At 37.1% G+C, this 27322-nt stretch overlaps 1 protein-coding gene across 15 annotated transcripts in view; it reads left to right on the forward strand.

Annotated features, from left to right (window-relative positions):
- The window catches only part of LOC113515327 (bromodomain adjacent to zinc finger domain protein 2B), a 114041-nt gene that overhangs the window by 26946 nt on the left and 59773 nt on the right, over positions 1–27322 (forward strand). For 14 of the 15 annotated variants that reach the window (XM_052898411.1, XM_052898413.1, XM_052898415.1 and 11 more), the window contains exons 3-9: positions 15068–15159; positions 20226–20378; positions 23528–23705; positions 24043–24137; positions 24793–24939; positions 26408–26550; positions 27170–27261. In XM_052898411.1, coding sequence (XP_052754371.1) covers positions 15075–15159; positions 20226–20378; positions 23528–23705; positions 24043–24137; positions 24793–24939; positions 26408–26550; positions 27170–27261 — 893 coding nt within the window. In that variant the 5' untranslated portion in view covers positions 15068–15074. The remainder of the gene's footprint in view (positions 1–15067; positions 15160–20225; positions 20379–23527; positions 23706–24042; positions 24138–24792; positions 24940–26407; positions 26551–27169; positions 27262–27322) is intronic. The other variant, XM_052898414.1, reaches the window with a different exon arrangement.

The raw sequence follows: 27322 nt of genomic DNA on the forward strand, positions 1-27322 counted from the left end.
TTTGGTATACACTTACTATATGGGTTGGAGCAGCATATAGGCTGCTTTTTATCCCGGTTAGTAAACATCTCGGACGAAGTTATGCAATTATATCGCCAATTCAGAATCGATTTCGATCATTATTTTTATATCAGTATGATTTATTCCCATATAGATTCAATTTTAAATTTAAAGTGGCTTTTTTGCTGCTACATGCTTTTTACCGAATCATCATCATCTATCATACACTGCCATAAGAAGCTGTGTCATTCTTTATAGCAATTTACAATTGGGGGGACTTTGCCAGTAGTTGTCATGCTTGGCGGGCGTTTTGGCAACCGCAGTTTGGCTTTCGGTGATGTTTTAAGAGGGACGCTGCTGTCCATTCTATGCTGAGACTACACGACAATTTTTACCGAAGACAGTGTTGTCAAAATATAATTCATATGAATTCGTTATAAAGTTGACAACCCTAACTATGTGTTCTTGATTCTTAAAAAATAACGATTTGAGAAAGAAACGAGGCTATCCAATAAACTAACACCAATGATCGATGTGAATAAAACAGGACGTTAGCAGGTTGAACGTTACAATCGTTTATTACCTCGGAACGGTAAAAGAAATCGCAATTAAAGTGCTGCCATCTGTTACTTTACGCATTCTAATTTGAACCTTGTGTATTAGAAATAGAGTTTACAAAGTGTGCTACTGTTGATTATATTGACAATGCGTTAAGATTCATAAAGGTTCTTAAGGAAATCGTCTCGGTGTGTTGTCTAATTGTACATTGTAATTGATACCTTATTTCATTGGTTTTAAGTTCAATGTTCGCTTATTTATACTTAAAATCCATATATGGCGCCAATTGTTCGAAGCAAGTAAGTTGATATGAAAGTAGTATTGCTGTCTGTTTGCTTGTCATTCCAAGATGCATAAATATTTTTGTTGTGCGTGTACAAACAAGGTCAGGGTCCACCTGATGGACTTATAGATATCAACAGTATCACTGACATCACAGAATATACTGTGACGCCTATAGTAGTTTTTATTCCTTAGCATTAACATGTTGTCTCCTTAAGTTCACTGTAATTTTACTATTTTACTCAATAAAGTGTTATTTTAAAAAAGTTCATATAAACATCGTAATCCCCTAGCAGTATCCGTCCACTGCTGTACATAGGCCTCTCCCATAGACTGCCATAAAGAACGGTCCTGAGCCACCTGCATCCACTCCCTGGAATGTATTTAGAGTCGTCACTCCATCTAGTATATATTACTGGGGGAAAGGGATTGTTAGTAATGTGGACTACTAGTCCCAATGCTAGCAATATACCCTGGCAGGTCGACCTCCACGTGGTTCTCCCTGGAAATCATCGTGCTAAATACCAAATGTATTTATCACGATGGGCTAACTGATCTGCTTTTTCATCCTCACCTATCATCCCTCACTGGTGCCGCGCCAGCGTACGAGGTCTGTCCGGAAAGTTCGTATAAAAGTGTTCTGGAATGCGAGAAAGAGGAGTGGGGAGGCCAGGTAAGCGCAGGACCCCTTCCTTATGTCCCTAACAATGCTTCAGTTCTGGTCTGACCGCCGTGCGGTGCGAACTGGCTTGTCACGCCATCTGTGAAGTTACCTCTTAACGAAACCCCGTCGGCATGGAGCCCGCTTCCGTTGAAGAGCAGCGCGTCGTAATCAAGTTTCTCTCGAAACTCGGCAAGAATGGCCGTGAAATTTTTGCCGATCTCAGAACAGTTTATGGGGATGATGCTGTGAAGGAACCAACCGTCCACAAGTGGCTAAAAAGATTCAGAGAGGGCCGAGAAAGAGTTCGATGTTCGGGGGATTGTCCATCAAGAATTCGTCCCTCCAGGCCAGACAGTTGATGGAAAATTCTACGTCGATGTGCTCAGACGCCTCAAAGCTCGTGTGGCACGAGTTCGTCCAGAATTGGCGCGAGAGGGGCGTTGGATTCTTCACCACGACAATGCCCCTGCCCACACCTCTCTTGTTGTCCGTGAGTTTTTGAGTAAAAATTCCATTACGGTGACCGAACACCCCCCCTATTCGCCGGATTTGGCCCCGTGTGACTTCTTCTTGTTCCCAAAAACCAAATTGGTACTTCGGGGGCGGCATTTGGGGGACATAAATGAGATAAAAAAAGCTACGACGGGGCAGCTGAGAAACCTACAACCAGAGGACTTTCAAGGAGCCTTCTCACAGTGGAAACGGCGTTGGCACAAGTGCATTATGTCACAGGGGGAGTACTTTGAAGGGGATAAAATTGATTTACCTGAATAATTGTAAAATAAAATTTTTAAAAAACTTTTATACGTACTTTCCGGACAAACCTCGTATACCGTAAGCGCAGGCGGGATTACTATTCCATTATCATATATTCACCTGTGAGGCACTGGCACCAGTGAGGGATGAATACACCTGGAATTCAGCATTATGGTTTTCAGGGGTGACCACGTGGAGGTCGACCTGACAGGGTATATTGCTAGCAACGGGACTGGTAGTCCGCATTACTAACAATTCCCTCCCTGTCAACAGTAATTTTGGTCATCGACATCTTTTCATACATCCCTTGTTCGCTATTTGTTTATTTAATCGTTATTACATAGGCACAAGTAGGTCAGTGCATAATTCTATTTTGCGCAGTGCACCGTAAAGCGATGCAACCGAGTGTGCCCTAAAATAGTGTTAGGCAATTAATTACTAATCGATATATCTGTGACAAGTTGGTACTAACGTTTATAATGTATTTTTTTAATTACATACATACATACATACATATCTGTCACGCCTGTCTCCCATTAGGGTAGGCAGAAACAATGGAACGCCAAATGCTTCGATTCAAACAAACCTCTTTCGCTCCTTCCACATTCATCAATCTTGTCATACACGCTCGTCGGTTACGGGTACTTTTAATTTGGCCCTTCTTCAGCACGTCGCCTATTTGGTCGACATATTTTTAATTACGATCCTTTTAATTTGTATAAAGTAAATAATCTATACATTGTAATTTGTGGAGATGAATAGACAAATTTTTATTTATTTATTATTTAATTTTTGTTATCTCTTTAATAGCATACTTAATAAATAAAGATATAAATTGATTTATTAATATCCAACGCAAAAAGAGATGTATTGTAAGTTAGACGTTTCTGTGTGCCTGTCTGTGGTATTGTAGTACTCCGAATAAATCGATTATGATGCGATTATTTTTATTATATTAGTAAGATAAGTATATAGCCCTTCATATGCTTTCTGTTTTTAGCCTCCAACGCAAAAAAGGGTGTTATAAGTTCGACGTATTTCTGAGTATGTGTGTTTATCTGTGCATTCATAGCTCCTAAACGAATATACCGATTATAAAGCAATATTTTTTTTTGTTTGAAATTTGACTAATATGGTTCAATATGGTTCTTAGTTATATTTTTTATAAAAAAAAAACAACGTTAAATAAATACATTTTGCTCTGTAAAAAACGGCTACTTCAATTGTGAATGAATTAATATTAATTTAGTAATCTGACTGTTCTTATTTTAAAACGAGTAAAATCCACAGATAAACGACAAGATGTTTTGTACAGACATTCGATTGAGAATATTTAAATTTAGAACGCGGAATAATAATGTCTATAAGTACATTTAGATCCTTAACGAACAGTTGAAGAATATTAAGATTTTTTTTTGATGGGTGAAAATGGCATGGTAACCCCGCCTGCGCTAACGGGATACGCTGGCGGAGCACCAGTGAAGGGTGATAGATGAGAATGAAAACAGGCCAGTTAGCCCATCATGATGAATTCATCAGGAATTAACCATGATAGTTTCCAGGGAGAACCGTGAGGAGGTCGACCTGGTTGGGTATATTGCTAGCAATGGAATTTTTATTCTCTATTACTAACAATCCCTTCCCTCCCGAATAATACGATTGTATTTCACAAAAAAAAATCTTCGATTTTGGTAGAACTAGTTATTTTGATTAAGAAACTAAAGAATTGAACTGATTTTGGATAAATTTTCTATAAAAACAATGTTTAAGTGTGATGTAACAAACATAAAAAAAAATACAACGGAATTGTGAACTTCCTTTTTGAAGTCACTTGAACAATGCGAACGAATTAAATGCTTCGCTTTTTAAAGTCGCCTACCAATATAGAGACAGCACATTTAACACTTCAAAATAGGTTTACTCGTGTGTTTATCAAATTGTTTCTAATTCGAGTCGGAGCGGGCGATCGGTAAGCGCTGAGACAATGAGGGGTCACTGACCTGCCGACCGGCGTGACCACTGCTAAACAGATGTGAGCCATAGAGGAGCAATTAGGCATAAAAGTCTAGAATCGAACCTATTGTCGCTACATCTGAAGATCGCGTGGCGGTCGACCTGACGTCTTTTTTTTATACAACTTAGAATGGCAAACAAGCTGACGGCCCACCTGATGGAAAGTAGTAACCGTCGCCTATAGACATGAGCAGTACCATGGACATAACAGAATATACTGTTTCGCCCATGATACCCCCTGATCCTTTTATATCATGCGAGGGGAAAAGGATTGTTAGTAAAGGGGTCTGTATGTCCCATTGTTAGTAATATACCCTACTGGGGGTGGGGGGGGGGGGGACGATTGTTAGCAATGCAGACTACCAGTGCTATTGCTAACATATCCTGTCAAGTTGACTTCCACGTGGTCCCCTCTGTAAACCATTGTGCTGAATTCCAAATGTATTTACACAATGGGCTAACTGACCTGCCTTTTCATTCTCAGCTATCATTCCTCACTGGTGCCCCGCTAGTGTATACCAGTTAGTATAGCGCAGTTAGGGTTACTATTTAATTTTCATCCATGAGTCCCAGCACAATTTATATTTATTAATAACATAAATTTTTTTTTATTTAAATTATTTGCAAGAAGTCAGTAGATGCAGGTGGTTCAGGGCCGTTCTTTATGGCAGTCTATGGGGGAGGCTTATGTCCAGCAGTGGACGGATAATGGCTGGAATGATGATGATGATAAAAATATTTGCATTCATCAGTATATCTGTTTGGGTTTTTAATGGATGATAAAGGAATGGTAATCTCCAGCTGGGTTATCAGTATACACTGGCAGGGCACTAGTGGCAGATGATAGATAAGAATCAAAAGGTAGGTCATTCGACCCATAGTGACAAATTCATAAAGAATTAAAATGGTTTCAAGGGGAACCGCATGAAGGTCGACCTGATGGAGTATATTGTTAGCAATGGGGTTGTTGGATTCCTATTACTAACAATTCCTTTTCCCTCTCTTTATAGGTTTTGTCAGTTGCTAAGTTTCTGTTCATAGTATATACAAGCTTTACTTAGTTTGGAACTAGATGGCGTGGGCGATGTATTTTGGGTTTTATTATCCACTACCTTTTACCCGCGACTTCGTCCGCATGACCAGGATATGTTTACTGACCGGGATAAAAATACATACAGTACGTGCGTACTAAATTTTATAGTAATTGCTTAAGCCATTAAGGCGTTATAAAGTAACAAACACACACACTTTTACATTAATGACATTGGTAAGGATTAGATAAAAGAGTTTATATAGAATATTTATTAATATTGAGGTCAGTGACTTGATAGGTTACACTTGTTTATGTACGAAATTTGATAATGTAATTGTCACTAGAAATAGTAATCATGATAAGCATTATATCAGCCTTTAGCTATCCACTGCTGTCCATCATATTATTAATTTTAATAAGGACGGATTGAACTAGTATGGTCACGCATCTATGTTCTTGATATTAATGCCTGTATGCTGTCGCCCACTAATTCTTTCTCACGCTGCCTTTTAAGGTGATAGTCTGTCTACTGCCCGAGCTTCGATGCGGATCATCGGAACGTTCATTTGACTTGTTTAATGAGTGAAAATGGAATGTTAACCCCGCCTGCGCTATCGGTATACACTGGCGGGGCACCAGTGAGGGATAGGTGAGAATGAAAGCAGGTCAATTAGTCCATCGTGAAGAATTCCATGAGAATTAACCACGATAATTTCCAGGGCAAACCGCATGGAGATCGACCTGATAGAGTACATTGCTAACAATGAAACTGTTAGATCCCATTACTAACAATCCCATTCGGGGGGGAAAGGGATTGTTAGTAATGGGGTCAAATAGCCCTATTACTAGCAATATACCCTGTCAGGTCGACCTCCACGTGGTTCCCCCTGGAAACCATCGTGACTAATTCTAGTTTAATTTGTCAGGATGGGCTAACTGACCTGCTTACATCCTCATCTGTCATCCATCACTGATGCCCCGCCAGTGTATACCAATAGCGCAGACGGGGTTACCATACCATTATCACCCATTAAAAAAACAATCCCATTCCCCCCCGTTCATTTGACTAGTCACATACCCCGGTGTTGCATGAAGTCTTCGAAGATTTTGCTGCACAAAAACGACAACTGCAATAGTGACTAAACATGGCGCCGCCGCCAGTAGTTAACGCGACGAGATTGTAAAAGATTATTGAGTTCCAGAGAAAAAAAAATTGACTTCAATTATGACAAAACCAGTATTTTGATTTAAAAATAAATTATTCATGAATTTATCACGATGAGCCAAACAACCTGATTTCATCCTTACCTATCATCCCACGCCAGTACTTCGCTAGTATAAATCAATACCGCAAACAGTGTTATCATTCTATTTTCAAACTACTTCAATAATTAATAAATAATGAACTTACTGGGTACAGAGGAATAACATCTGAGTCCTCAGGAAGTGCAATGCATGGGGGGTATCATGGGCGAAACAGTATACTCAGTCTGCTCATGTCTATAGGCGACGGTTACCACTTTCCATCAGGTGGGCTGTCAGCTTGTTTGCTATTCTAAGTTGTATAAAAAAAAAAAATTAAATATTGTGGACCACAAAAAAAAACGGACTTTAAATGTGACAAAATCAGTTGTTTTGATCTAAAAACTAAACTAGTGAATCGATTTTGATAACATTTCTGCGGGACCAATCTGTAAATATATCCTTTCAGATAAAAAAAGGATTTTCCAAATCTGTTTGCAATTGACGGAGTTATGAGGTAACAAACATAATGAAAATACAACCGAATTGGAAACAAAAAGAAGGCTTTTTGAAGTCGGTTGAAAAAATCGAATAGAGAGTCTATTACGATACAAAAAACAACATATTACAAAAAAAACATGCAGTTACTACATCTATTTTGATATCCATGTCCGTGCTACACAAAATACCTACGCGTAATATGTAAATTCATTTCCCATTCACATAATAATGTATGGCCATAACTTGTTTTAATGAATTTAAATTCTTTCATATTACTTATGTCATAGAGATGTATTGAGATAAATTACAATATTAATATTTATAATTTCTATTGTTTAAATGTAGCTATGTGAATTTAAACATATTGTATATACACTATATTTAAACATATTATATATACACACACACACACACACACACACACACACACACACATATATATATATATATATATATATATATATATATATATATACACAAACTAGTTTTTCATTTGTTATACACTAGTTTCTCTGCATGCTTGGTGCATGCGAGGTTATCTGCAAAAGAACCAAAGCAACCGACATAGCCTGAAAGATAAACAAGCTAAAGTGACAATGGGCTGGTCACATAGCTGGAAACATGACGACCCCGTACTGGCAAACACAGTGTAGAGCAATCCCCCACTAGATGGAGTGACGATCTCAAATGTATTGCAAGGAGTAAGTGGATACAGGTGGCTCAGGACCGTTCCTTATGGCAGTCTATGGGGGAGGCCTATGTTCAGCAGTGGACAGATGATGGCTGAGATGATGATGATGATACACTAGCTTTTACCCGCGACTTCGTCTACGTGACCGGGATATGTTCACAGACCGTGATAAAAATTTGCATATAGTACCAACGTGTATATCAATTTTCATAGTGAATGGTTATACCGTAAAGGCGTTAAAAGATAACAAATAAACTCACTTTCACATTTATATATTTTTTTTTAATTGGTGATAATGGAATGGTAGCCCCACTCGCGCTATCGGTATACACCGGCGGGGCACCAGTGAAGGACGATAGATGAGGATGAAGCAGGTCAGTTGGCCCATCGTGACGAATTCAATAAGAATCGTTCACGATGGTTTCCAGGGGGAACCACGTGGAGGTCGACCTAATAGGGCAAATTGCTAACAACCCTACCATACCATATATAATATTAGTAAAGATTTCGTTAATGGTATTTATGGGTTGAGATAATGATGATGATAAAGTTGTCCTATTAATTAAATGTTAATATTTATTTTGATGTTTACGTGTTCGGTTGTTTCTTACACAATCTCACCTAAACGGCTGTATAGATTTGAATATAATATGGTACACGGTGTTCAATACGAACAAAAACTTGATTTAGAAACATATTTCGTTATTGTGAAATACTTTTTTGTTTTTCTTTTGTTTCGTCAGTAATGTTTTTTGTTTTGTTGTTTTCACAATATATGCTCGTCGATACATGGCATTTTGTTTTTATTTTGAACAGAATAGAATAGAAAATATTAATTGAAAGAAAAACACAAACCAGAGGGAAACTTTGTACAAACGTCGATTGCTTGGCCACCTCTGTCCTATTCGTGTTTCTACCGTGAAGCAGTTGTGTTTGCATGGCTGTGTTTCGGCTTGAAGGGTGGGATATGGCGTGAATTTACTGGGTACAGAGGAATAACATCTGAATCCTCAGGAATAGCACCGCATGGGGGGTATCATGGGCGAAACAGTATACTCTGTTATGTTTATAGGCGACGGTTACCACTTTCCATCAGGTGGGCTGTCAAAACCTTGTAATGTAAGAAAGACTCTGTTTTCCGCACTTAGCCTCTCATTTGGGCCGTTGTGCGTGTGAGTCGTGGCTAGTACAGCCAACCTAGCTCCGCCCAGAAGCGCAGAAGCTTCCTGGGTTCTTCACAGGCTTCACGGAGCGACCTCACCGTTCCGAGGATTTCTAAACGTTGATGGGCCACAGCCTCACATTCCAGGATTACGTGAGCAGCCGTTTCTTCAGCGTCGAAACAGCCTCGACATAGAGGGCTGTCTGTGGCTCCTATTGTGTATAAATGTTTGTTTAATGGACAATGACCCGTTATTGTCCCTATCATTATTTTGAGGTTTTTTCTATCTAGATGTAATAAACGTTTTGATAGTCGTTGATTCAACGTAGGTACGGCCAATTTTGATTGTCTGCAATCAGTAGCCTGTATCCATCTTTGGTTTTGTATGTCAGCGGATCTTTGACGAATCCACATTCGAAATTGCGAGAACGGAAGAGGAAGAAGTGGATACGGGCCAAAACCGTGTCAAAACCTTACCACTCAGGGTTTGCTAGAAGATAACTCTTAAAGAATTAAGCTCACCTGTTGTACATCTTTATTTAAAATAAATTATAACAGTGTAATTTTTGTATACAATAAAGTATAAAAACATAAATAATAAATAAGCATAATTACTACAATGAATAAGTTATTTTGATTTAAAAATCAAACTACTGAATGGATTTTGATAAAATTTCTACGGTGCCAATCCCAAAAAGTTTATTTTTTCATATAAAAAAAAAATAGAATCGAGAACCTTCTATTTTGAAATCCGTTTATAATACACAAAAAGTACATACGTATTGAGAATCTAATTCTCTTGGAAGTTATTTAAATACATCTGTCGCTTCGGTTTCATAATCATTGCGAGAACGACATCATTTTCTCCTTATTGACGAAATCGTCATGAGTACGATTAATTGATACGGAATTCTGTTTGTATATAAAGAGATATTTCAAGGGGAATCGAACCGATTCTACTTGCTTGTGGTTTATTTATTTATTTATTTTAATGAGGTATATATATATATATATATATATATATATATATATATATATATATATATATATATATATATATATATATAGGTAATTATGGTTTTTTTATTAGGTTACAATTCAAAAATGATATTTCTGAGGATTAAGATGTTATTCCTCTGTGCCCTGTAAATTCACTGCTATATCCCACCCTTCAAACCGAAACACAGCCATGCAAACACAACTGCTTCACGGTTGAAACACGAATGGGACAGAGGTACCCAAGCAAACGACTTTTGTGCAAAATCTCCTTCAAATATATAAGATATTTTTTTTTATTGTATATAACATTATATATAAGTTTATATTTTAACCGGACTTGTTTACAATTTCGTGGAATGGGTTTGTGCATTGCTATGTTCCCTTTATGCTGACTAGGCAGCTTCAGCTCCATCCTTCGTCTTGCCCACACGTTGTATTGTGTATTTAAATAAAAGTTTATTATATATGTGTTTAAATAAATAGGGAATAAAGATTTATTTTTTAAAACATATCCATTTTGTCTTATAACATGGGTAGCAGCGGTGGGACGATGTCTTTTCTGATTTACAAGTAGAACAAACTAAATACACTGTTTCAATAGAAATTAATAAAAAGTTTAACAAAATTTTGTTGAAATTATCACAGAAATACATACATACATATCTGTCACGTCTGTCTAAGTTTGGATAAGAAGAAAGGAGGTAATCCTAGGATTTACAGTTTTTTATCAATTCTTCTATGTAATTCCTTGTTCTTAGTTTTGTACACACATTAGATTTCAAATATTTGAATTTAGAAACCGGAAGTAGATTGTTTCGATATTTCATAAATTACAGCCAGTAATCGTCACGAAATTAATATGGGAATTGGGACCGAGGTGGCGGTAAACTTTATCGATTGCAAGAATAACTTATTAAATTCTCCTCAGACTTGGCGGCGTAATCTATCCCTATCTATTTGTCTCTTTCTTTTGTGCTAAATTCACAATTTGAAGGAAAGTGACAAAACAGTGTAATTGTAATAATAAGTTTGTAAAAGGTATTAGTTTTTAGGAATAAGGGGGTACGTCTATACTAATATTATAATGAGGAAATATTTGTTTGTTTATTTGTAATAAATAAACTCAAATATTACTCAACATATTTTAAAAATTCTTTCACCTATAGAAAACTACATTATCAGCGAGTGATTTAGGCTATTATTGTTTAAAAAAAAAATAGAGATCTACGAAAATTCGTCACGGTGTTTGTGATCGCACTCCTCCGAAATGGCTCTATCGATTTTTATGATTTTTTTATGTATATTTTGTAGATATGAGAAAAGGTCGTAAAGTATTATTTCATACTGATAGGTGATTAGGGTGTTTCTGCCTAGAAAAAAAAAAAACTATTTATATGGTGGAAAGTTTTCCGGGTCAGCTAGTATAACTATAAATACCGGAAAATCGACTGTCCTGTCCTAATATATTGGGTGGGACAGGTTATAAAACGTGTGTATTAACCGCTCATTTACTAACATAGGTTAAGTAAATTATAACTAACAAAATGGACGTTACGTTGCCTGAGTAAATAAATATTATTATTATAAAATATACCGAAGAGTTCTTTCTTTTAGAAATCGTTTAAAAAGCTTAAATTATTCTATTTAATTTTATTACATTTACTATATTATAATATAATTTTGAGCCAAGTGTACATAAAAATAATTTGCGGTATATTCAAATACGGTACGTAGTACTACGCCCGGCCTGAGGCGGCCCCCCATCAGCTGTGAGAGTGGCGCGAGGGGAGGGGGCAGGGGCAAGCGTGAATCGAGGGCGGGGTGGTGCCCCTTATTGCATTATCCTTGTATGTAAACTCGGTACTTTCAATGAAAATTTTGGTGTATGAGAAAATAAAGAAGTAATTTTTTTTTTAGTAATTTTTACTCATTTTTTTTTTATTTTTATCTACTAATAATCAAAGGATAGTTTAATAGTTTTAATGAAAACTAGGACACTAGCAGGAAAAAAAGTTTGTTTTTTTCTATACATAAGTTTTTACAATAGTGACATAGTATGTGTTAAACGTGGAAGTAATAAACATTCTTGATTGCGAAATAAATTATGAAAATTGGCATCTCTAAAATAAGAATAAAATAAGTAGAAAAAAAAAACTAAAAATACTTCATTTGTTTTTTGTAATCTTTTGTTACAATAACACGTGCTTCATAACCGACAGTGTACATATATGGACCCATGGTCGATGGATTTACTAATTAATCTTCTTTTCATTTAAGAGTTTCCTCTTGTCGGTGCAACAAATTCATGCATCTTCTTCCAGCCAGTTCTATCCCAGGCCATATCCTTTATCTCCCTATACGACTATATACGGGTTTAGTAATAAGCGTTCTAAATTTCATCAGCTAACTTTCAGGTCTAACATCAGCTCCTCGTCATCAATAGAAGAGAACCGAACTAGTTAAGAGCCCAAATAGTTGTTTCTGAATTAGTATGAATTTTTTATGACAGCTACACGAGTATATAACAATCTATTTCGTATTTTAAAAGGTTTCTAAATATACCACTACACCATCGTTTTTTATGGATGATATTGGAATGGGAAACCCGCCCACGATATCGGTATACGCTGGCCAGTCAAGGATGATAGGTGACAATGAAAGCAGGCCAGTTAGCCCCACGTGACGAATTCCACAAGAATTATTTAAGATAATCGTGTGAAACCGTGGGGAACTCTGTGGAGGTCGATCTGATAGAGAGTATATTGCTAGGACTTGAATGGGCGAAAAATTAAAACTCGAGGGGTTGGCTAAGAGGACGGTTAGCGATAACTTTCCTAGAACGATATATCCCATGATCACTTTTCGCACCAACGTCATATTGTTTTTTTTTTCCATCTATCCGATCATAGTTGTGCTCAGGTGCGATTCGACAGCACTCTCTCGCGGGATAAAAGGATCTTCAAGCCGTGCGATGCAACCGGTATCGTATTATCAACATTAAACTAACCCAAACAGGGCTATTATATCTCCATTACTAATTATTTCATTCCGTAATACACCCCAGTGTTAAGTTTTCTGGAAGAAATATTCAGTTTCTGATTATCAATCTTGAAACATGAAAGTCAATCCTAAACCACAATACTCTATTTCCATTAATATTTAACCACCTTGTTCATAACTAAAACCTACAAACCTATTTCAACTATCACTTTCTTTTAAATTTGGAATTTAGCATAAAAGAAAGGGACAAAAGAGCTAAAATAGGTTTATGAGAGATTTGACGTCTTTATGAATAAGAGAGCTAGAGTGCAATCTTTACTTCTTAAATAATGTTTTAAGTGTCAAAGTAAATTTATTAGTTTGTGAAAAAGTAGACACAAGCTACTTTTTCATGTTAATGAAGCCATCGGTGAAAGCTTGTAAATAATATTTAAGAAAAAAAAAAATAGAAAATAATTGTTCATTTTTATCAGCCATTCAGTGCGTGGGAGCGCTGCAAAGGGCGCTTGCTTGCTGACTCCATTCATACCACCCCCGGGCCCCGGGGGCACCACCCCCCTGTTGGTTTAGGTATCACTCTGTAATTTCGGGCTCTTGTTAAATGGCAATTTAGGAAATTTTATTTTTATTTTGTTTGTTACTCGAAAGAAAAATAAAATATATATTTAAATGGTAATTTTGGGTTGTTGCAGTTGAAGTAGCAATTTGGGATTATTTTTAGCTCAAAAGAAATAAATATAATAGTAATTAAGAGCTGTTGATATTTAATTAATAATTTAGAAAAATTTGTATTTCTTTTTTCAAAAGTAATATGATATCATCATCATATTAGCCATTAACTTTCCACTGCTCCATACATACAGGACCTTTGTCCCATTCGTGTTTCAACCGTGAAGTAGTTGTGTTTGCATGGCTGTGTTTCGGTTTGAATGGTGGGATACGACGTGAATCTACTGGGTACAGAGGAATAACACCTGAGTCCTCAGGAATGGCAATGCATGGGGGGTATCATGGGCGAAACAGTATACTCTGTTATGTCCATGGTACTGCTCATATCTATAGGCGATGGTTACCACTTTCCATCAAGTGGGCCATCAGCTTGATTGCCATTCTAAATTGTATAAAAAAAGCATCCCTTTTGAGAAAAAAAGAACTTTCCAAATTGATTTAAATCTGACGAAACAAACGGTTATAAAGTAACAAACATAAAAAAAAAAATAGACAACGAAATTGACTTAGTGCCTGAAGCATATTATTCTTAAGCAATTAAAATATAAAAAGTTTTTCATATTTGAAAAATATGGTCCACGAGGACTAGTATTACAACGCTTAACCAGTTATCTTGAAAGTTGTCGTCAATATGTCTAAAGGATACTGAAGGAATACCTATTTAAGTTAAAACTACTGTTATTTATGTGGGAGTTCCCCAAGAAACAATTTTGGGACCCTTATTATTTTATATGACTTATCTCTTGCAGCTGAACACCAATATACCTTATTTGCGGACCATTTTTCAGTAGTGTTATCACATAATCGACAAACCAGTTTTAATACTGATATTCATGATACTGTTGCCTATATTTGGAATGGCTAAATTCAAATCACTTAAGAATTAATATTGAAAAAAATATATATAAAATTTTATAACAGAAAACTAAAAAGTGACCATAGAATGATTACAATTCGCGGAAAACATGTAATTGAAATCTCTTTCTTGGTATTAGTATTTAGTATTCCTTTTGATTAATATTGAACAATAATAATATATGAAAAAATTGTACATGCCAAACAAGCTGAATTTTTTTTGTTTTAATGGGTGATAATGGAATGGTAACCCCGCCCGCGCTATCGGTATACACCGGCGGGGCATCAGTGAAGGATGATAGATGAGGATGAAGCAGGTCAGTTAGCTCATTGTGACGAATTCAACAAGAATTGTTCACGATGGTTTCCAGGGGGAACCACGTGGAGGTCGACCTGATAGAGTGTATTGCTAGCAATGGGTTCATTAGATCCCATTACTAACAATCCCTTTCCCCCCACAAGCTGAATGTTAAGACTACCGAAAAATGTATAAGATTATTTCAACTTACCACATTTATTGCAATTAATCTCATTTCATTTCATATCTGCAGGCCAATACTTATCGATTGATGGTATTTTCAGGCGGGGTATGGAGAAGGAGAACGGCGAGGGCGGCGAGCCGGCCGGCAAGCCGCCGCCGGACGGGTTGCTTGACGCCGCTGGACTCTTTGGCGGTAAGTGTGTAGCGCGCCTTATAATTAGAAACATGCGAGATTGCAAACAAAAAATAATGACTTTTTTAGTGACAAATATAATGTTAAAACCAACACGCAGTGATTCGAAAAAAGAAATTCGGTTCAGAATTGGCCAAGATATCGTAACACACACGACAGAATTGCTCAATCAAATAAAATTAATATTAACTTAGTAATCCCGCTGTTCTTATTTTAAAACGTATAAAACCCACAAATAAACGACAAGATGTTTTGTAGACGCAATAGATTTTAAATATTTAAATTGAGAACGCGGATTCGTACAGCTTACAAAGTACAAAGAAAAACCGCAGAGCCAATCATCACAAAATCAATATGGGGTAAACAATACAACAATACCCTATCGATTACAAATTGAATTGTCAATGTCCATTCATAATTGACGATGTAATTGCGTAAAATATTCTTAAAAACAAATAGATGAATTAGAAATCCCTTCTTTTGTCAGTCGCCTAAAATTAGATCTGCCTTGTGGTCCACAGGCGGTATATCGATGCAGCGTTCAAAGATTATTTTCCTTGTTGACCCAATTTTATAGAGTACTAGGTTACAACCAATAACCTTGACACAGTCAAGGTCAAGTTCAGCGACACAGCATTGACCTATTTCACAATTTGAGATCCTGTTGGCCGCGAGCAAGTAAATTTTGTTCCGCATATATAGCAGCAACTTCGATCGTAACAAAATCCATTTTAATAGATTTAAAATATTTAATTTCAGAATGCGGAAGCGTGTGTCTATAATTACATTTTTTTTTTTATGAAATGGTAATGGAATAGTAATCCTTCCTGCGCTATCAGTATACGTTGGTAGGGTACTAGTGATCGGTGATAAGTCAAGATGATGTTGGGTCAGTCGGCATATCTTGACCATTTCACCACAATGTAGGTTTCAAGGTGGATCACGTGGAGATTTCCCTCTTGGACGCAGTCTACGCCCTAAAACGTCGGAGCCGTAGCTTTTACGGTTTCAGCGACTATAACGTGGGGTCGAATTTTTCGCCTTTACGATACAAACAAAAAGCCTTTATTAGGAAAATAATAAAAGTACAGGGTACAGAGGAATAACATCTGAGTCCTCAGGAATGGCAACGCATGGGGGTATCATGGGCGAAACAGTATACTCTGTTATGTCCATGGTACTGCTCATGTCTATAGGTGACGGTTACCACTTTCCATTAGGTGGGCCGTCAGCTTGTTTGCCATTCTAAGTTGTATAAAAAAAGTAAATAAAGTAAAACGCCATTTCCAATCGTCACGTGCTATAAAAAATATTAATAAATTGATGACCTTCCAGTTACATGAGCAGTTCCTTTTATGACCCAAATTTGTAGTACATTATTAGGTCAACGAGAACAACCTTGACACAGCCAAGGTCAAGTTCAATGGCGCAGCATTGTCCCATTTCAGTTTGAGATACTATTGACCGTGAAAAAAACCAGGCTTCCTTGCCAAGAATACTTTTTGTTACCGTTAGATTTTATTGATGCTGTTTTGTATTGAGTCATCGAGATTTCTACATTTTTTTAAGTATTTCTGAGTCATTAGAAAGCCTTTGAATGAATATACTCGCACTTTTTAAGTGACTTCTAAAAGAAGTTTTTCAGTTCCACTATTTTTAATCAAAAGTGTGTGTCTATCCATCTGTCTGTCACAGCAAATTTGCTTCGAAACTACTGGACCGGTTGAGTTGAAATTTGGTGCACATTTGTAAGTCGATGACCCGAAGACTTACGTATAAATGTAAAGAAATAAATTTTAAACATGGAAGCCATTTTTGGAGGGTCAATAGAAATAGAAAAAAAAAATGTTTTGCTAACTACATATATAATATCACATATGAGAGCTTGTGAGAATCTCATATTAATAATTTTACGATAAATAGTTACATTTATCGTAAAGCATAATAGTTACATTTTTCCACAGTTTCAGGTGATTGTAGGCAGGTTTTTATATCAACCGTTTACTGCCCACTGCTAAAAATAGGCCTCCCCCATGGTGGGAGGAAAGATTTGGGTTTGTTGGACAATTATTTAAATATTAATTTCAGCTTGATACCTACATGCGTTCCTTACAGAAATAGCCTTGACGGACGTACAGACTAACATAGGTGTTTTTTTTATTATTATTATTTCAGCCTTTAACTGTCCACTGCTGAACATAAGCCTTCACCATAAGAGGAGTTTTGTCAGTAGTTGCCACGCTTGGCAGGTGGGTTGGCAACCGCAGTCAGGATTTTAGAGGTTTTTTAAGAGGAACTCTGCTGCCCATCCCTCGCCCTCCCTTAGTCGCCTCTTACGACACCCACGGAAAAGGAAGAGGTGGCATATTCTATGCCGGGGTTCATACGGCGAGAACATAGTTCGAACATACGAGTAGGTGTGGAACCCTTTAAAACGGGGGGAGGGGAAGGGATTGTTAGCAATGTAGTTTGACAGCACCATTTCTAACAATATGACAATATTCTAACAATCTATAATCATGAAATTTGGCAAAAAACAATGTATATGACATTGTTTTTTGTACAAGTAAAGGAAAAAATCCAAAAACCGTAAAGTAGGTATATATTTCGACTCACACTTAACCGGGTTTAATTTTTATTTTTGTGAAATATCTACTTATATAATTTGTAAAACAAAATGTATTCGTTTCAATTTCTTTTTAATGCGTACGCGACGTCGCAGCTTGGCGAAGTTACAGAATTGTCACTTTAGTAAAATTGTTCTAAATCGTGACAATTGCGAATCACTAGTACCAATACTTGTACCACCAAGTAAATCGCGTGCTATTCCACCGTAAACCCGTCCTAGGTCAACGACCCGCGATCTTTACGGTTCACCGGTTCACATCACACTTTATCACATGGGAATAAAGTTCAAATTATCCATACGTTCTGTTTATATCTTCGACGTACAACATTGATTACACGATTCTTATTAAAACGAAATAGGGTTGAAAATTAAATGGAAATTCTATTAATTAATACTGTGACTGATTGGTGACGTCAGATGTTTTGTATAGGACACCGATGGGGTATTTATAACGTACTCAGTGTGAAATATACCGAAATAACCATAAGTGAGACACTTCGCCTCGCACTTCTCGGTGGGGGGTATTTCGTTAGTTAATTTTTTTTTTTAATAAGGTGTATTCGCGTATTATTTACAACTAGATTGTTGGGCAAAGAAAACAAACTCGTAACAAATTAAATGTTAACTATACTTTTTTTTTCAACTGATTGCAAGAAGAAGGAGATTCTCAATGCGGTTCTATTCTTTTTTTGTTCGTTACCTCATAACTCCCTCGGTTCTAAACCGATTTGGAAACTTCCTTTTTTATTTGAAAGGATATATTTACAGATTGGTCCCATAGACAATTTATCAAAATCGGTTCAATAGTTTAAATTTTTTTATACCACAAAAGTGGCAAACAAGCATACAGCCCGTCTGATGGTAAACGGTCACTGTTTGAATTTGAAATCAAAATGACTGGATTTGTCCCAATCGAAGTCCAAAAGAAGTTTTTTTTAATGGCGCACAATTTAATTATTAGTGGAACATTAGCCATACAATAGGCCACCCCTTCTTTTTCCTGTGGGTGTCGTAAGAGGCGACTTAAGGAACTTAATGGTAGACGAATCGAAAGCAAGCATCCCTCTTGAAATATCTCTAAAAGCCTAATTGCCAAGCGTGGCGACTACTGGCAAAACTCCTTATGAAGGCAGTTCAGCAGTGGACAGTTAATGGCTGAAATGATGACGATGATGATAGAGACGAGTAGGTTTTAAGAAATAAATAAAACATTTGCGGTATTTCTAATGCATTTCTTACATGGAGTCGGAAGACGTCGGTGCGTTACTGCTAATTAGATGTTTTTGTATGGTTTGTTGGTGCGTACTAAGTTTGGTTGGAAGCGGCAATTCATTCGCTATGAATGAAGAATATATTACCGTAGACTATGCATTTTTTTAATGGGTGATAATGGAATGATAAGTGAAGCCCCGCCTCGGTATACGCTGGCGTGGCACCAGTGATGGATGATAAGTGAAGATGAAAGCAGATTAATTAGTTCTTCGTTATGAATTCCTCTAGAATTAATCACGATAGATTCCAGGGAGAACCACGTTGAGGTCGATCTGATAGAGTGTATTGCTAACAATTAGTCAGTTAGACCCAATTACTAACAATCCCTCCCCCCCAGACTATGCATTTATATATTATACCATGAAATATAATTGGCATTTAGTTACTAAATTTAATTTAAGTAACTATGTACTACCGTGTGTGCCCCGGCATAGAAGGGGCCACCCCCTTCCTCTCCCGTTAGTGTCATAAGAGACGACTAAGGGAGAGCGAGGGATGGCCAGCAGCGAACCTCTTAAAACATCTCTAAAAGCCTAAATGTGGTTGCAAACCCACCTGCCAAACGTGGCAAATACTGGCAAAACCCTCCTTATGGGGAAGGCTTATATCCACTAGTGTACAGTTAACGGCTGAAATAATAATTATGTACTAAATGTTTAGCTTCTGTGCTAAGTACTAAGCTGGTACATATTACTTAAACAATTTCACTTAAAATAATATTTAAAATATTTTCTATTTTTTTGGCCATTGCAGCCAAAGTTAGTAATGAACATTCGTAAAAAATACCTAAATCGTTTAGCTAATACTTTTCAGAGGTCTGTACTGAAAACCTACAAAGGAACTCTTATGATGTGATTTTGACCGTTTTGTAATAATTTATTTTGTATACATTATGTATTGCACTAAAATATACAGTAATATTAACAATCCGAAACAATGTAAGCAAAGGTCTCTTCCAGTCAACCTAACACAGTAGTATAGAAAGTAGGGGGTGGCCAGTACAGAAATCTAAACAACAATATTAAGTATCTCCCAAACGGGGACAGGCGTGACAGATATGTATATATGTATGTAATAATACATATTTATAAATTATTAACATATTATTTGTAATGTCTGAATAAGGGCTTATTAATAATAATTATTTTTACTGTGTTTTTTACAGCATACTGGGGTCGAGATGGCGCTGCGAGCGGCGGCGCGGCCGCGCAGGCGCAGGCGCAGGCGCTCTTCGGCTTCAGCGGCCGGTATCCGCCGCCGACGACGCTCGGCGTCGCCGCCAACCAAGCGGCCTCACTCGGCCTCCACCCGGCTGCCAGTGAGTGTTCATAAAATGAAAAGAATATATTTCAGTACTAGCTGCTTCTCGCGTCTCTGCCTGCGTGAATCAGTATATAAAATATCATGTGTTTTAGGATATAACTAACCCCTGTACTAAATTGCATTAAAATCTGTTCTTCCTTTTTTTTACAACACAGGGGGCAAACGAGCATGCGGCTCACCTGGTGGTAAGTGACTACCGCAGCCCATGATCACCCACAACATTAAAGGCATTGCAGGTGTGCTGCCGGCCTTTTAAAAAGAAATATGCTCTTTTCTTGAAGGTTATGTTGTCGTATCGGTTCGGAAATACTGCTGTTTTACCGTTATTGAGTAATAAGCCCAGACTATGTGCGGGTAAACGCAGTTGAAGACGATCCCCCACTAGATGGAGTGACGATCTCAAATGTATTGCAAGGAGTTAGTGGATACAGGTGGCTCAGAACCGTTCCTTATGGCAGTCTATGGGGGAGGCCTATGTTCAGCAGTGGACAGATGATGCCTGAGATGATGATGAGTAACAAAAATGTAAACATCTTCACAAACTTCATATGTTTTATAATATAATAAAATTGTAACTATACGATATCTGTACATGAGAGATATTTAAGAAAAATTAATATGAAAGGTCTTAATAAGAGCAATGGATGCGAAAACTTTATTTTTTAGAATTTGTACCTGTCTTCTGTTTCTATTTGTTCCGGCATCACGCACAAACTACTGCTCCAAATCGGATGCGGTTGTGATTCTAGATTGTGTAACTTAAAATCTGGTATATGTCATATTTTATCTTGACACATCTAAAAATAGTCTATACCTATCATTGGGTTTCTTACATCTGTGATTCGCGCGTACGAAGCAGTGGACCAAAACCTAGTTTATAATTAAATCATAGCGTCATCTTCTTACAATTTTATTAACTTCAAAAACAAGGTTCTTAATTGGGCTGAAATTTGTTTTTTATATTATATTGTTACTTCATAACTCCATCAGTCCTAAATCACTTTGGAAAATTCTTTTATATCTTAAATGATTTATAGATTGACGTACAGATTGGCCACATTCAAAATAGTTTAATTTTTAAACCAAAATAACTTGTTTTGTCACAATCGAAGATTGTTTTTTTCTTCGTGGGACATAATCTTTAATAAATATAATATAGTCAAGTTTTAAGCGACTGCGAAAAAAACATACGAGAAAATTTCTTTTGAAAATCGTATAATTGAAAAGATACGATTTAAAATTCTCGTCTTTCCTCAATCCAATCAAATGTCGTATCGATGTTCTGATAATTTGGGACGCGTCCTGTTTATCATACAGACGGTAATGTGGATTATACAAAAATGTTAATGCAATAAGGATGAAAAATAACGGGAATACATGTATTACAAAGTCGTGTTTGACAGTGTATTGATATGTATGTATATATTTGTTTTAGAATACTAAATATTTTAGGCCTGCTACGATGGGTTGTGTTATCCACATTAGTGTTTTTTTATGTATTTTTTTTATACAACATAGAATGGCAAACAAGCTGACGGCCCACCTGATGGAAAGTGGTAACCGTCGCCTATAGACATGAGCAGTACCATGGACATAACAGAGTATACTGTTTCGCCCATGATACCCCTATGCGTTGCCATTCCTGAGGACTCAGGTGTTATTTCTCTGTACCCTGTAAATTCACGCCATATCCCACCCTTCAAACCGAAACACAGCCATGCAAACACAACTGCTTCACGGTTGAAACAATGATATAATAATAGAATGGATGTATGATAATGGAACAGTAGCCTGCGCTAACGGTATACGCTGGCGGGGTACCAGTGAAGGATGATAGGTGAGAATGAAAAGGCAGGTCAGTTAGCCCATCGTGATGAATACACCTAGAATTTAGCATGATGGTTTTCAGGGGCGACTACGTGGAAGTCGACCTGTCATATTGCTAGCAACGGGACTGGTAGTCCGTCTTACTAACAATCATACTTGACTTACAAATCATAACACACAACGGAGAACAATAATAATAATAACAAACTCTTTATTGCGCACAGTAGAGATGTATACAAGGAGTATTTATACAGAATGTGCACATACAAAAGGCGGCCTTATCGCTAGAAGCAATCTCTTACATACAACCTGGCATAAAGAATGGATAAGTACAGAGAGAAAGGTAGATGGCGCTAGTCAGACACAGTAAATACATAAAAGGAATCAAACAAAATGCAAAATATTCTAAATATAAAAATAAGATTACAATACATAAATATACATACATGAATACATTAAATAAATATTACATACGTGTAGATAGATAGATATATAATTTATTTGCATTACTTACAGCACACAGATTATAACAGACACAGATATACATAAAAAGCGTGATAAGAGAAATTATTAAATAAAATATATAAAAGCCAAGTACAATTTTTCATTTTGCGCGTGTGCCATAACAATACAAAATGGTCACAACTCAGTTTATTCACAGAAGTTTATACTCAAAAGAGCTTGTATGATATATATGCAAATATATATTATAAAAACATATTTACAAATATAAATATACATACATGAATATATTAAACAAATATTATTTACGTATACAAATATCTATCTATACTGTACATGAAATATATTTCCAAAATTACTATCAGGGGGGGATTAGTGATCGATACTGATGCCAAAAATGCAATCAGTAAAATTTTTGTCTGTCCGTATATTCGTTATAGAAACAAAAACTACTTGACGAATTTTAACGAAACGTGGTACAATTATTCTTCATACTCCTGGGCAGGTTATAGTATACTTCTCATCAGGCTACGATCAATAGGAGCAGAGCAGTGAAGGGAAATGTTAGGAAAACGGGAGAAGTCTCTATTTTTAAGCTTCCGTTGCGTGTGTAGCCTTAATGGCCACTTTTTAAAATGTAAAAATGTCTACCAGTGCGACACCGGGACGGGCTACTAGTATAAAATAAAAACATATATACAAATATAAAATATACGTACATATTTACAGATTATATACTATAATACCAATAAACTACGATAGAGATCAAAGGTGATGATGATGATGATGATGATTGTGTAGCATTTATTAATATTATTATTTAAAGCAGTTACTCATTAAGAATTTGTTTATTAGGCGCGGCCTGGTGGTCGATGGCGTCACACCTAGCAGCTCAGGACTACCTCGCCCGCCTCCAAGCTTCCGGGCTGAACTTCCCACCACTGGGCGACCCGTACTCAGCCCTATCAGCCTTGTCCGCCACCGGCTTGAAACAACCGTCGAAGCCGGGGAAACAACCTAGTCGAAATGACAGGTACATTAACATATATTTAATCTACGATTCATTAATTCATACTTCCATCATTGCATTTACCAGAGGGATACGTTGTAGAAAAGTCACCTGCTCAAATGTCTCTGTCACACTTGTGTTTCTTTGTGAGTTATTCATACATGGCTCTCTCAAAGATGTCAAATCTAGTCTATGGACGCCTGCAACACCAAAGATGTCACGTGCATGTCTTGATCCTTTAGAATCATCAAGAAATCTCAATACACCCTTTTTGTATCAATCATCCTTCCTCACTGATCAGCTGGCTTAGTGGTTTTGTATGGAGTTTCCTTTCTAAATTATGCTTGTTCTTATATTACAGATCAGGCAGAAGTAGTACATCATCGAGTGCGTCAACGAAAGAGAAGAGCCCCTCCACTAGTACTTCGAGTTCGCAACCCAACATGAGTGAGTGGGGCACGTATCTTTCTATCTCTTTCTCACTGTTGCTTTTCTATATTGCATAACCCAAATCAATCTCACCTGCTCTAATGATCTTCTCTGGCAGTCAGAGATGGTAGATAATTAAGTTAGGTCAATTACCTTACCTTATTAACTTATTTATTGGCTTACAAATTCACTTGGAATTAATCACAGTAGTTCCCAAGAGCTGCATATGACAATGACCTAACTTGGTTTCACTACTTCTTATTACTAACAGTCCATTCCCCCTCCATCTATGGGTTTTAAGATAAAAAATATACGTTCCTCCTATCTCCACTTCATTATCAGTATGCACCGACGGGTTTCTTTTGTTTTGGATAAAAATGAAATGGTAACCTCTCCTGCACTAACGGTATACGCTGGTGGCCCTGAGAGGTCATAGATGAGAATGAAAAAACAAGTCAGTTAGCCCGTCGTGATGAATACGCCTGGAATTCTACAAGATGATTTCCAGGAGGAACCACCTGGAGGTCAATCTAATGGGATTTATTGCTAATAATGGAGACTACGCTTGCAATGTTGGTGGCATATGGATTTTTCTTTATGCCTTATTAATTCTTCTAATATTTAGTTTAAACTTTAGATAAATTGAGGAAGAGAGTGTCTGATAACCATATCTCAATTGCAGGGTCATCTTACGGCTTCCCAAAGACCTCGTCTCCGTCTACGATGCACTCGCAGTCGCTGTCGAGCCTGGCGTCTCTGAATAATTTGGTGTCCGCGCCGCACCAGTCCAAGCCGAGCAGCAAGCAGCCCACCGCACCATCACAAACCAGTGAGTTTCTTTTAAACCTTGCACGCATAAAAGTGTTATAACTTTATCGTATCGGTCTATAGCATCATAGCTCTCAAAGGAATATATAGATTTTTATTAATTATATGCAATGTAATACAATAATTAATACTATCTGTGGTTATTGACAAATTTATATGTTAGCAACACTCTTTATAAATGTTGTCTGTATTGTTCCATTCTTCCTTTGCCATTATGCATATATAATAATACATATAATGCTGCTTTTATAAAAATATATTTTGTTTTTTGTTATTGAATCTGCGTATTTCAATTATATCTGTATCAATTTTTTTTTTTGTTCGTAAACTTTTTTTTTATATAACTTGGCATTTATACAACTTTTTTTTTATATGAATGGCAAACATGCTGACAGCCCACCTTATGGAAAGTGGTAACCGTCGCCTATAGACATGAGCAGTACCATGAGCATAACAGAGTATACTGTTTCGCCCATGATACCCCCCATGCGTTGCCATTCCTGAGGACTCGGCTGTTATTCCTCTGTACCCAGTAAATTCACGCCATATCCCACCCTTCAAACCGAAACACAGCCATGCAAACACAACTGCTTCACGGTTGAAACACGAATGGGACAGAGGTACCCAAGCAATCGACTTTAGTACAAAGTCTCCCTCTGGTTGATGTGATCGAGAAGTTATAATTTATGAAGATATGTTCTAGCGTTTGAATACTATCATGTCATTTTCTGTTTTCCAAAGGTATTATACCCAATTCCAGAAGATAGATTAATTTTAAAATTGAGTGTACTGTTACTTTGATGGTATTTCCATGATGACATGATAACATTGATTTGATCTGCAGCACAAAGCAGTCTGCTCAATTCTTCAGCAAACTACAGTAATTATAGCGTGTTGGGGCTCATTAGAATTATCTCAATGAGTACATGTTAGATAATTATCGAAGCCTAATATAGAGTAAGTTATAGTTGATATCGTCAAACTTGCGTGTATATTAGGCATAGGTAATATGGGTACTGATCCGATATCTATATATTGGGTTACTCTGTATATTAAAGGAAAATAGGTCATCACCCGTTATTTTGATATCGCCCATATCGGTCGGATATTTATTTTTTGGATAACAGACTTAACATATTCGTTGAACCAATATATACATATTGCAATTAAAATATGTAGATATTGTATTGTAACTCAAATATATGTATATTCCCTATCCTTAGTTTATATATGTTTATTAATGAGTGAAGATAGAATGGTAACTCCACTTCCGTTATCTAATCGGTATACGCTAACGGGGCACCTGTGAAGAATTACCAGTGAGGATGAAATCAGGTCAGTTGACCCATCTTGACAAATTCAACAAACCTTAACCACAATGGTTTTCAGGAGGTCCATGGAGGTCGACCAAATAGGAATATTCATTTAGATGACAAGGACAGACAATATATTGAGTGGTTCTGTTATAGGGAAGCCGTCGTCATCAGCCAGCAGTACGGGCTCGAAGGGCAAAGAGCGGGAGCTGGCGCTGCTCCGCGGCGACCTGATGCTCGCGCAGGCGGCCGCGCACGGCGCCTACCATGCCGCCGTTGCCGCCGCCGCCAAGGGGAAGGTATTGGAGATCTACTAATATCAAACTAGCTTCTACCCGCAACTTTGTATGCATGCATTTTAGGCGTGACTGTAATTATACTTATTGACTCAGATACGTTGTTTTTTAAATACACTATTGGGACTTACTGTGATAAAAAATTGCAGGTATATAGTACTTATATATTTGCTTTTTTATTGTCGACGTTTCGACGTGGATTGCGTTGTGTAGGGTGGCTCTAGATTAGCTTTTCCCAAAGTGGGCGATAACTCCCCCTTGTGGACGCTGCAAACCTAAACGGGGCGGTAAGAGACCCAGAAAAAAAAAATACAAATTTACGCAATTGATTAATTTTATTTGAAGTAATAGTAGTTTTTAAGTAGGTGAAGAAATGGGGGCACTAAATAATCATTTAATCTCAAAGTGGGCAGTAGACAAAATAAGTTTGGGAATCCCTGCTCTAGATTATAATGGTGACAGTGTGAGGGTACTGCTAGAGACTGCGTGGGCTGCCAGCTGAAGACGCCGCTCACTTCAGTCCTGTCGTGACCACGACGTGGTGCATCCACGTCGAAAGTAGGAGAGAGCTCTTAATTATTGTATTGTAAAATTATTAATGAAGCTGTTTTTTTATTTTCAGAACATGTCGCCTCTGTATCCGTTCGGTGTGGGTTCAGACAAGGACCGGCACGGGATTGACTCCTTAACTGGTTTACCGCATACAATACTCAGGTAAATACGAAACATTACTATTATAATTGTATGAATAAAATCGTAACTGCTGGTCTCTCAC

This window comes from Galleria mellonella, unplaced genomic scaffold (genome assembly GCF_026898425.1).
Source record: "Galleria mellonella isolate WM207_F2 unplaced genomic scaffold, CSIRO_AGI_GalMel_v1 utg424, whole genome shotgun sequence".
NCBI lineage: Eukaryota > Metazoa > Arthropoda > Insecta > Lepidoptera > Pyralidae > Galleria > Galleria mellonella.